Source organism: Argiope bruennichi, chromosome 7, assembly GCF_947563725.1.
Source record: "Argiope bruennichi chromosome 7, qqArgBrue1.1, whole genome shotgun sequence".
NCBI classification, from domain to species: Eukaryota; Metazoa; Arthropoda; class Arachnida; order Araneae; family Araneidae; genus Argiope; species Argiope bruennichi.
The window spans coordinates 102942947-102955854 of record NC_079157.1 but is presented as its reverse complement, the minus strand read 5'-3'; the positions used below and the strand labels follow the sequence as shown (position 1 = coordinate 102955854).

General features: G+C 28.8%; 1 protein-coding gene across 1 annotated transcript in view; it reads left to right on the top strand.

Moving 5' to 3' along the window:
• The first annotated feature begins 3195 nt into the window (after positions 1–3195).
• LOC129975503 (uncharacterized) overlaps positions 3196–12908 on the top strand; it is a 49443-nt gene continuing 39730 nt past the window's right edge. The window contains exons 1-5 of the mRNA XM_056088565.1: positions 3196–3510; positions 5681–5798; positions 6520–6597; positions 12273–12365; positions 12843–12878. Coding sequence (XP_055944540.1) covers positions 3196–3510; positions 5681–5798; positions 6520–6597; positions 12273–12365; positions 12843–12878 — 640 coding nt within the window. The remainder of the gene's footprint in view (positions 3511–5680; positions 5799–6519; positions 6598–12272; positions 12366–12842; positions 12879–12908) is intronic.

The window sequence follows — 12908 nt, the reverse complement described above, 5'->3', positions numbered from 1 at the left end:
ATGAAAAGTTCTAATATTTATATCTACCCATATTCATTAAAATATAAATAAAAATGTTTTTGATGTAACATGATCAGACAATTGGAATTTTTTTATGTACAATGTTAAATGTAATGTTATATATAAAATTTAATTTTAATTTATTTGTAAACTTTTACGTTAAGGCAGTCGATGATAATATAATGAAAAATTTCCTGGTTATAACATTCTAAAAAAACTAATAGATCTGAGGCTGCTTTCTGTGTGTGTCAGTGTGTCATTCTGGCCTCGCGATCTCCTTTGCTTACGTCAAACGTGGTCAGGCTTTTCAATCATTAAAGAAAAGCGACTCCATAATCTGCCTCCATTCTGAAATACTCCAATTTTTGTGCTCCTTGGCCACCTCCAATAAGTTTTTTCCACATTCCTTTCGCCTGTACTAGGTTTTTTATAGGTACTTGTGCCTTGTAACCAGCTTGACAGAGCCTCTTGCGCACTGTTCTGGGACTGTCAATGACAGACGTGGACTCATTCCATTTTCTTGCTAGTGTAGCAGAACTTGCCAATCAAATTTTAAGGCTAATTGTGTCAATGTAGCATCAGCATGTTTAGAAAATAACTTCATACGACCACTTCTAGGCCTTTTTATAGACGGTTCCTTCGGTTTTGAATTTTTTTTGTGAGGTGTGAAACAGTCGATTCATTGCAGTCGCACCGATGAGCAATTCTAACATTTGAAATATTTTCTTGATGCATTAAAATCACAGCCTGGCGCTTCTCACGAGTTAATCCACACATCTTAAAAATAAATAATCAGTTTAAATTGAAAAGCATTGCACAGCGAACACTCTTCGACAGCGCAACAAACGAAATGAAATCCTTCATAGTCGGAGAGATTTTATAATAAACTACCGGGATGACACAATCATAGTAGACGTTTACTTCAAAATGGATGGCACCAATAACTTGAAACTTCACCACCACATTTATACTAGAAAATATCACTTTAAATTAAAAAAAATATTACTTTTAAATTGGCTTATTAAAAAAAAAACGTGAAATTTCTCAAACTTGCAATGCTTTTGACCAGTAGTGTAATATATATATATATATATATATATATATATATATCACATCTAAAAAACCAATTACAATTTTGTCACTCGGTAATTATAAAATAGTCTTCAGATTTAACTATTCCTTATTAACTATAAAGATATTTAAAGTAAGCCATTTTCAAGTGTTCACCATTATTTTACCATACCTCCATACTAACTGTTTAATTTGATATCATTTTTTAAAATTTTAATTACTCTTAAATTTTATAAGGTTTCAGAAATTCAATTCTTTATATAAGAGCTTATATTTATATATATATATATATAATATATATATATATATATATATATATAAAGATTAATTACTTTTATATTTATGCTAAATTCTTACTAGATATTTCATATATATTACTAGTCTTTGCAATTAATATGTTTTCATTGCAGAAACAGCCATATTCATTTTTAAATGTACATAAGCCATTTAGTCTATTACTGTGAATCATATATGTGAAAACGTTATGACAACAAAGAATCATTTGATTTCGTTTTGTCATTTTGTTTGACGGCTTTTACCCTCCCGGATAAATAATAAAAGCCGTGGACGTCACAAATATTAAGAATTTTATCGCAGAATTTCACATGTAAACAATTCGTTCTTCGTAGTATAAAAAAAAACCAGAGTATGTATTTTAACATATTTTTTTATCGACCGTATGCTAAAAATTGAGATAGTTCCATTGTTTTATTTTAAAAAATCATTTGCTAATTTTCATTTATCTAAATTGTTGAGTTTTTGAGCTGTCACACTCACAGCCATGCAAATGAACAGAACACTGACAGCCAATAAATTAATAGATTTAGTTTAAAATTATACAGATCTGCATTTTGGAACTAAAATGATGCACTAGTTTTATTTATCTAGCTAAATAATCTATCTAGCATTTGCAATCGGATAGATCGACGAGTTTCCTGTGAACGAGTTTCATTGAAAATTTGATAGAAATCAATAAATATAATTTAAAAGCTACATAATTATTTTTATTCCTGATGAACGCAATCAATCATCAAGTGGTTTTCAAACTCGAGGAGGTTTAAAATAATGTGGACATCTATTAACATATCGCGGTCAGATTTTCAAATGATTATAACACTTTTCCTTCGGATACTAAAATAAAATGTACATTAATATTTACTGTATGTAACAAGAAAAAAAATTATTTTTAAACTTTTTTTCAATATTCCTTGCGTGCCGTCAAAAGCTTTAAATATACAAAATTAAAGAAATTTTGAATTTTTACTTTTATGGATATATATAAACTTTTATGCATAGATCAAGTAGTAAATATGTGCACATTCATGTGCTCCAATATGGCCAATACTTTTCTTTTATAATTTTTGGACATGGGAACTGTAACATAATTCTTCAACTTTCATGCAAGAAAAAAATTATTTTTGAATTTATGCAATTTGTTTATGTCTGTACCCTTAATCTCCATCTTAATAAAATGATAAGTTTATTGAAATGACAAAAATATGTTGCATTCTTATTTTCTTTCTGGTTCTTGTATCAATCGGACATTAGAATTGAAATAGCATTTTAAAATGTTATATCTAATATTTTCATAAATAAATCATGTTTTTATCAGTGATAAAATTTTTCCAACTGCAGAACACATTTTTGCTATATTGCTTAGTATTAACTTGATTAATCTTAATCTTGTTTTGTTAAAACAACAACAACAAAAAATACGGATTTATTAGTTTTTGTAATAATGATGTCTAATATCATTCCAAGTTTGTACATTAAAGTTCATATTTTAATTTTAATTTATAAGTGTGAGATGCATTTTTGTCACTATTAAAATTAATACTGTTGTATGTATTACAAATTTTGAAATTAAATACTAGAGATATGTATATAATTCCTTAAACATCTGTCTTTAACTTTATTATGACAATGTACGTTTGAGTTTTAGATTTAGAATAAATATAATTTACACTGTTGGAATTTTATTCCTTCTATGTTAGTTATTAGTGAATTATTTGAGAGATATTTGTTTATTATGAGCATTATTTTTTCATACATTACTTGAGAAATAGTTGTTTAAATGAAAATATTTATTTTTCAGTGATTCAGTTGGTCAAAACCGACATTGCTATGAATAAAGAACGGATTGAAAGAAGTTTGTCCGACGAGCTGCTTAGAAATAGCCTGTTTCAACTTCTGTTTAAAGAGGATGAAAAGATAAAAGGAACAAAGCTTGCTAATTCTAAACCGACTACATTCATTAAAATTGTAAATACATCAGATAAAATGCAGTCAGGAAAGAAGACCAGTACCCCAAATCCCATTTCAGAACTAGTAATGAGGGCATTTGCGAGAGAAAGAGATGACATTTGTCTAATTACGGAAGACCAAAAGAAAACCACGAAGAAAATAGAAAACCACCAACAAATGTCTTACAGAGGTTCTGTAAGTTTTATGAATTTTTTTATTCAGGTTTGATTATAATTTTTCAGTTAAGATTCAAAATCAATAAATCATCTTACATTGCATTAACAATAATTTTTTTACCCTGCATATATATTTATATATATATATAAGCAGGTGTATATAGAGTAATTACATTGCTGATACATATGAAAGATTTGAAAACATAAAAAAGGCATATTTTTGAAAGCTGAAAAGGCATATTTTTATTGTTCATTACTAAAACAAAAATGTTCAAATCTCTTAAATTATGCAAGATATCTTTGCATGGATTCATTATTATTAATATTCGATCTATTTAGCTTTTATCAATTTTTAGTTCGATGTTCAATAAAAGTTTCGATTAGTTAGATTTTCTCCGATTCTTATAATTATATTATAACCGATTATATATACGATTATCTCCGATTTTTATCCTACTTTTAATAATTATATTATTTTTATATCTTATTTGACATCAAATCTTCTTTCAATACAGAATTAATCTTATAGATTGGGTTAGTAATTACCAGAATATAGGAGAAAGATTGCTTATGAAAATCTGGTTAATTTTATTTTATAGAAATTAAAAGTATAAATTACAGTGAAAAGAAGCAATTTCAAAGATTTAAGCAAAGAAAATAAAAGAAAACATCATAAGATAGAATATATGGGAAAATATCAAAATGTATTAATTGATATTCAAACTTAGAACCATCATATTTTTAAAGTAGCTTATGCACATATTTCAATATACTGCTTCAAACATACATGTTGCCTGCAATTAAAATAAAAACTTGTACTTTCCTAGGATTAATGAATATGTTTTCTTCTTTCAAATGGAAGCAACCGGAGAAAAGCTCCGGTTGGATTCCATTTTGTACAATAATATACTGAATGATGATCGATGTATTTAGTTAGTTTTGATTGTCATTATATCTGAACTAAGGGATGAATTTCCTTTAGTAATATACGCTCTGTAGATCTTTGTCGTAGAATTCAGAAGGTCTGTCCTAATGTGACGAATTCGATCATATATCGGCAAACATTATTAAAAGAGTTAATATTTGTATAGATGTCTAAGGTGTCCGATTTGAACGTTTCTAACAACGTCAATTATTATTCGCTGATCTTTTATTTAAAAAAAAATTAATGAAAATCATTAAATATATTATTTTTTGATTCAGCCTTTTCAATACTTCTTCCGTGATATCGGCATTTTTGATAAAAATTACAAAGAATGTCTAGCTCAGAAACCGGCCAGAAATATGAAAAAGTATCCAAAAAAAGCCATCTATTTGGGTACCTTATTTGATGAAAAATTTCCTTTAGAAGAGCAGGGGTGTTTGTGCTCCGGGGAAACCCCGGAATTCCGGGGATTTTGAACTTCGATACCCGGAAATTCCGGGGATCGTCGTTCAAAAGGAAGTAGGAATAATAATGAATTATTTATTTTGATCTGGGTAATTTTGTTTGCTTTGAAAGCAGAAAACACAAAGTCAGTGTGTGTGGTGAAAACTTTTCCTTTCTTTCTCCAAAGGCAGTGATAATGCGTGAAAAGGGGGAAAAAACTTCTTTTTTGTTCTTTCCTTATTGCGAGTTATGACTCATTCCCCCGGTTCTCGGACATTCTCTTCTGGATTCTTTTCGGCAAGTAGGCGCGGCAGAAAAAAAAGGGAGAGACTTCGTTCGACCAGATGTGCGATCACGTGACCTGGGTTCAAAGGTCTTAATTTTGCAAAATTAATGGTTATTAATTTTGCAAAAAAAGTAATTCATTGAACTTTTATAATTAGTTCATTCAATACTTCATAATCGTAATTTTTCATTTCTCCCCCCCCCCTTCTTGAAACTCCAAAATGTCGGTAGTAAGTCCGTAAAAGTTTCAGGGGATTTTTTGGGGTCCCACAAACACCCCTGGAAGAGTATTTGATTGCAATTTTCATAGAAATAAACGCTTGTCCTATTTTTTGGTGCGTCCTGACTAGAAATGATTCCTTAGAATAGTTGTTTTATCAAAATCATATCTTTGAGCAATAGAAATACTCACTGAAATAAGTCTAACTCTCTTTTCTGTGTTTTTTTTATTAAATCTAATCTGAATTCATATTTTTAAAAGTCGATTTTATAATTTTAAAATAAATTATTTCAATGATGATAATAAATATTATAGGGTACAAACGGACGAGTAAGTGAAGATAATGAAATGTTCTCTGAAGTCGTTGATACTTTTAAGAGAAACAAAAAAGTCAATGAAACAGTTGATGAATCGAAAGAACGTGAAATGCTTGGTAAGATAAAATTCATCTTTTTACGTATTTTTATCATGTATATTTAATGAGTTATTGCAGATCAAAAGAAAAACCAATAAATAAAGAGAAATTTTTTCAAATAGTAAGTTTATACACCATAGGTTCCTAAAATAGATGTGAGGAATTCTAAATTTGGACTTCTATATATAGTTATGCTATTTCTAAGTAAAAATTAAGCATGTTTTCTTTAAAAAATTCGTTACACGTTCTTCAACAAATAATTGCAAACTACAACAATATTATTTAAATATTAATTCTGTAAAATCATATTCAAAACCGTTAATTACAATATGCAACTTATGTTGAATTTTCTACCTTCTTATGTTAAAAAGAAAGTCTTTGATTATCAACTGAATATGAGGGCGTTCACAGTTATGTTAGTTATATTAGAATATTGTGGTGTATCCGCCTTTCAATTTTAATGCTTCATTTCTGCAAAATCGATGGATATAACTTAAAATGAATGAAAAATAATACTCTAATTGGATTTCCTAAAATTATGCGTCCATATGTCATCAGTGTTTTTAAATTTAAATTAAGAATTGAATGTTATTTATTTAACATGCTTACTTTTAATACTAATGTAAAAAAAACACAGTCCAAATGTAGAATAAAGTGGCAGCAGCTATAAATTTAACTTGTTACACAGTATTATTATTATGTATTTAAATGGTGTGAAATTATTTCCTATACAATACAGGAACATTTGCCAAACATTTAACAAGTTCAGGAAGACTTATAAGGCGCAGAAAACAAGCTCCATTTGCTACAACAACTGGTATGTAATCTTTTATAATTTTATTTGTAATTATTTTTTAATTGTTTATATACTTAGAACGGCGAATATATATTTCATTAAATTTTTATTTTCATAATTTTAGCTTAATGTATCATTAAGTTGTTAAATGATTTTTTTTTTATTTTACTTGTGAATATGGAATCAATGTCATTTCAAATACCTTTAACTATCTTCACTTTTTAGATTTCGTTTCCAGTCATAGAATTAAAATGATCTTTTCCATTATATTTTCACTTTATATTAAAACTTTCACTAATCTTAATAAAGCTTAAAGAAAATGAAAATTATTTTATATTTTTTTTAAAATTTAGGTACAACATCTTCAAACAATTACTCATTAACAATTAATTAGGTTTTGAAATATTATTTTATAAATGAACAGAATCTACAATTAAAGCTGCATTTTTTCCCAAAATATACACTGTTTAAAAAAAACACGTTTAACTTATCTTTTATCATTCAGTTCCTACTATTAGTTCACACTCTCCCTATATATATTTAGATATCTTGTTCAAATTTTCAATCGTTAATAAAATGCTTTTTATTCATTCACTTAAGTTCAAATGCATTTTTTTAAACATGTAGTGGATGACACTTGATGTCAAAACAGTTTTTTCAAATATTAATTTTTAATACTTTAAATAGAGTTTTAGCAGTTTGTAATGAAAATTAAAATCAACAAGCAGTAGCTCAATCGGTGAAATGCAAGGATTTCAGTATATTCCACGTGAAGGTGAAGAATGCGAGTTCAATTCTTGTGAAAATCAATAATTTTTTTATACTTAATAATTTTTTGATAATTATTTAATAAAAAGTAACTATAATAAAAATTTTCTTAGTTGAATTAAGTAGGAATTGAATTAATTTTTTTATATATATTGCTTGTTTTCCTATATCACACCACCATATACAATTTTATCTATTTAAAATAATGTTGAGAATCATTGGTATATTGTTGAAAATTCAGCTGTCTTGTAGTGAAATAAAAAAATGTATATGTTTATAAACAACTTTTATTAATTTATAATATGAAAATATTTTTGACTTCTTAAATAATAACATGTATTTATCAGATTTCATGGCATTTACATTTCTTCAGAAGCTCGTTTTGAAAGCTTTTTTCAAAATGATTTTGACGTTGCTGCAATTCAGAGTGCAATATCGGAACTCTTGAAATACAGTGTTGATGTTTAAAAAGTTATTGCCCTAATTTCTTAATACATTGAAGAGGAATGTATCCATAACCAATTACTGTTCTTCTGTATGCGTTTTTGTACATTTAGACAATCTAGCATTTTTTTTCCTTTCCTCTTTCATCTCCATCTGGATTCCCAGAAGAACATATAGAGTAGCCACGGAGGGAATGGGTGGACCCACATAGATCACAGCAAACATAAGCATTTCCAATTTTTGTATGAAATTTCAGGAAAATTTGTATGTAGAATTTGTCAGAATTCGGTTAAAAGTTTCGGCATGCGAACATTCGGATTAGAAGCTCTTGCATTATTTTATTGCACATAAAATAAATTATTTCTAATTCAAATAGTTCGTCATTTGTTATAAATACTATAATGCAGTGTTTTGAATTCGACAATATGAAACTAAAAATTGCTAAATGATTTCCCCTCTTTATTTTGGTATCTACAAGAAAAGATAGTTTTGTGGAATTGGTATCCCAATGGACAGAACCCGCGACGTTAGGGTCCGTAGCGGCGTAACATAAACACTAGACAAAAGTGATTTGTGTAGAGGCTGTTAACTAACTTATGAAGCTACCACCACAGTTTTAAAGATCGATTATGCGATTTTTTGCAACAATGTAGCTGTACAAAAAAAAATTAAAGTTTTCTAATTGTCTAAATTTTTTATAGGGGGGTTGTATAAAAATTTGAAAAGTATAACTTTTGGAAAATTAACGAGAATTTTTTTTATTGACATGGTTTTATTTCGTACTTTATTTTTAATTATTTTGCAATTTACATGGACCACTTGTCTCTAATAAGTTTAAAGTGATAGGTCTATGGTTTAAAATTCGTTTAAAATTACTGTAATTAATTTGGTTTCATATTTTCACATTTTGAAGATTTTAATGTCTCATTTGGCATATCGTGTTTTTTCATGATTGTTATTTAGATTGAACACAAGCAATATTATTTTTTTTTTTCACTCGCAATTCATATTAATTTTCATTGAAGCTTTATATATTTCATCACGCAGGTTTCAATATCTGTCAAAAAATTATAAAAACTTGTGAATGAATACATTCAGCTCATTTGGACAAACTATAAAATTTGTACCTCTTTTTAATATAGTAATATCTAAAATGCAATCATTTTCTCCTGTTAACAATTACTGTTATATCATCGAGACTTGAAATTTCAATGCTGGATTCTGAATATTTGATTAAACAATAGCGATGATATGAATAAAACGGCTCTTAATGGATTTGGATATACAGTAAACTCCCGATTATCCGCAGAATTGGGTGGCGCGGCCACCGCGGATAACAAAACTCGCGGATAATCCGAAAAAAGCTAAAAACGGGTATAGCAAAAGAGAAAACAGTCATTCCAACTTTGAAAAATCGTTTTATGTACAATAAAACGTAAAATAAACAGCAGGAAATGTTTAACTAACGCTTAGTATATCACTCAAAACTAACCTAAAATGCATTTTGTTAATGAAAATCGAAAAGTGCTTTGTACTTACGAGAGGCGTCAAGGATACACAGAAAAATGAATATACACATGTGCTGTTTTAATACTGTAATGTATTATGTAATTACAAAAGCATAACTGTAAAATTACACCTTTTTGAAGAAATCAGTCATTTGTGTTTGCTTTGGAAGCATTTTCTCTTTGCTTGGAAGCAAAAAAAAAAAAAAAAAACTTAGTGCGGCAGGCGCGGATAATCGGCAGTCTACTATATATAGTTACAAAATTTGTATGAAACCAAAAATATTTCCATAATAAATAAATAATCAGTTGGAGTACTCTCCACATACTCTCTAAGAGTACTTACTATCCTTAATAAAGATTTTAAACATAAGATAGATGTTACAGTATAAAAATCATAAAAGCGTGAGTTTTGGATAAGGAAAGAACTACCCTGACTGACATTGGCTAATATTAACTGGTGTCTGGCGTGAATTTGATATTTTTACTAAATGTGTCGTGTGATCACTGGCGATGTTTTTGCGATTAATATCTGGAATTCGGTTGCTAGTGCTATAAAAACAAATTTATATTTCTGACGTGTTTTTTTTCAACCGACTGAAATCTAAATTTGACTGAGAACTAATATTGTAGTCGCAAAATCACATACCGAATTTCATATATTTAAATCACTGTGTTTTTGAGTTGTCGCTTTTATATGCTTACGAAATGTAAAGCGTCAGATGATCAACTCTCTGAAGAATTTGATTCCAAATTTGATAGGGTCTGTACTTTAAATGTTAAATCTGTGTACCAAATTTTATCTTTATAGGTCTTTTCATTTTGCATGTGCCGTGTTAACTTATATTCAGGTTGATAAATTTCCGCTGGATGGATTTGGTACAAAAGATTGATAGAATTTTACAAATTTGTTGTAAGACCATATACAAAATTTCATCCGTCTAGCTAAAAGCCTTTCTTAGTTATTGTATTTACAGATAGACACAATATAGATATAGTGAAAAAATGTGTGTTTATGAATTCAGAAATTTTTCGATATACTGAGTTTTTTAAATTCAAGTTACATCTTAAAACCGCATTCTGTGTCATTGTTTTTATCAAAATTCTTCTGTTACGAAAAATCAATTATTAATAATTGAAATTATAGGTAAAAGAAACTTTTTAGAAATGTAATTAACTAAATAAATTAATACCAAGTACAGTAGACTCCCGATTATCCGCGCCTGCCGCACTAAGTTTTTTTTTATTTTGCTTCCAAGCAAAGAGAAAATGCTTCCAAAGCAAGAAGCAAACACAAATGACTGATTTCTTCAAAAAGGTGTAGTTTTACAGTTATGCTTTTGTAATTATTAATTTTTCTGTGTATCCTTGACCCCTCTCGTAAGTACAAAGAACTTTTTTGTTTTCATTAACAAAATGCATTTTAGGTTCGTTTTGAGTGATATACTAAGCGTTAGTTAAACATTTCCTGCTGTTTATTTTACGTTTTATTGTACATAAAACGATTTTTCAAAGTTGGAATGACTGTTTTCTCTTTTGCTATACCCGTTTTTAGCACTTTTCAAATTATCCGCGATTTTTGTTATTCGCGGCGGCCGCGCCACCCAATTCCGCGGATAATCGGGAGTGTACTGTATTTATATTTTCTCAGATAGTCATTAACCCTCTCATTTCTGAAAACGTTCGAATTCAAGTATTCCGACAAACTGAGACGTCCTATACAAGATGAGCCAAATTATTTACCTTTTTAAAATCCCCGGTGGTAGTAATGTTCTTAAGGTGTTGATGTACGAAAAAGCTCCATTAGTTAATGATAAAGCAACTGCATGCTCGTACACCTTTTAAGAGACATATGATTTGTCAGAGATAACTAACGTCTGGAAATTCTCAACATAATTCTGAATATTTAACTTAAATTCTGACATCTCTAACGAAAAAAGCACTTGCCACGGATAAAACTCTGACATCTCTAACGAAAAAAGCACTTGCCACGGATAAAATTCTGACATCTCTAACGAAAAAAGCACTTGCCACGGATATTCAAACAATCACACTTAAATAAAGGAGACTTCGCAGTTGTATTCAGGAGTCTTAGATATCCTACATATTTTCGTTGAACAGTACTTGGGCCCTTTCAATATTGATAGAATACATATTCATTGGTCTTTCGCATAAAAATATGTTTGAAAGTTAATTTAATCCAGACTAAAGAATTTTACAGCAGTTATATTGATATTGTTGAAAATATAAATTTTTGGAATTTAAAACGGCTTAATAATCAATTTGTATGGAAATAATTTGTGTATGGAAAAAAATTTCAGAATTTTAGCGAAAAGACATCAAAATCTAGCTTATTTTTAATTAATTAAAATTTCGAAAAAATCGGTCCGAGATGCACAATTCCACTTTCCACGGTATATAAGTGACAAATTTTGTAGTTGTAGATCACAATCCAGCTTGTAGATCGCCAATACTTACACACACACAAATCTTTGTTATTAGTACATATTAACCAAACACTACATGCTAATTTTTAAAGGTTATTAGTGGACCATTCAAATATAACTTTTCCCATTTATTTGCAGGTAAGCAGTGCTACTAACGACATCTAATAAAAATGGGCGGAGTTATATTTAATCACCCAATAGTAACCATTGATTAAGAATTATGAGTAACCAGTCGATTTCTTCATCTTTAAATCTGAATAAATCTTTTGCTTCAAAACAGTTCTAATCCAAAATAATAATTTTAGATAGGATAGATAATTTGCCTTATGGTATCAAATACACTCAGATTTTTTAAAAAAGTACTGCTATGGTAATTTCATTTGCTTTTTAAATATGAAATATTTCTTTCAGTTCCCTCTGTTGTGCACTGGATAAGATACTCAGTGCACTATTTCTCAGCACAAAAATGTGCTAGTAGTTAAAGGCCGATATATTAGAAGCATTTAATAATAATAATAATAATGTATTTCAGTGAACAGACCAAACTTTGTTGTGCAAGTCGCCACAGTTATAAAAAACATCTGCAACAACAATGTTTGTCCGATTGGAATGAGCACATCGACAGGTAAGCGACAGGATTTTCTCTTTTTCTAAGTTGTCAGAAAAGTGTTCGAACCTCGAATTCCATAAGCTTGAATCTTCTAGATGCAAAATTAATTACTTGAAGTAGAATACTTTATGCAGTTCATTTGCAAAATCAAATGGGTCATTTACGAAAAATGTCCCGATTTCTTAGCAAATTAACCTCTAAACTGCTTTGCTTATCCAATTAGATTAGAATATGCTGGTTTGCTAACTGAGTTAGGAATTCATAGACAGCTTGAAGTGTTGCGGAATTGAATTATAGCGTCTTTGATTCATTTCATTTCAGCTTATATGTTTGAAAAAAAATGTAATTCGACCCTAGTGAGAGATACGAGAACAACATTAATTCATTCATGATTAACAGAAGATGTTGCTATTTCTTACAATACAATATAATTATAGTATTATGAATAATTATAATAAGAATAATAATAGTAAAATTTTATTTCTCATACAGTTGGTACTGGATCAACTGAAGCCACAAGTCTGACAGGTAAGTTGCAAAACAAAATAAGTATGGAAA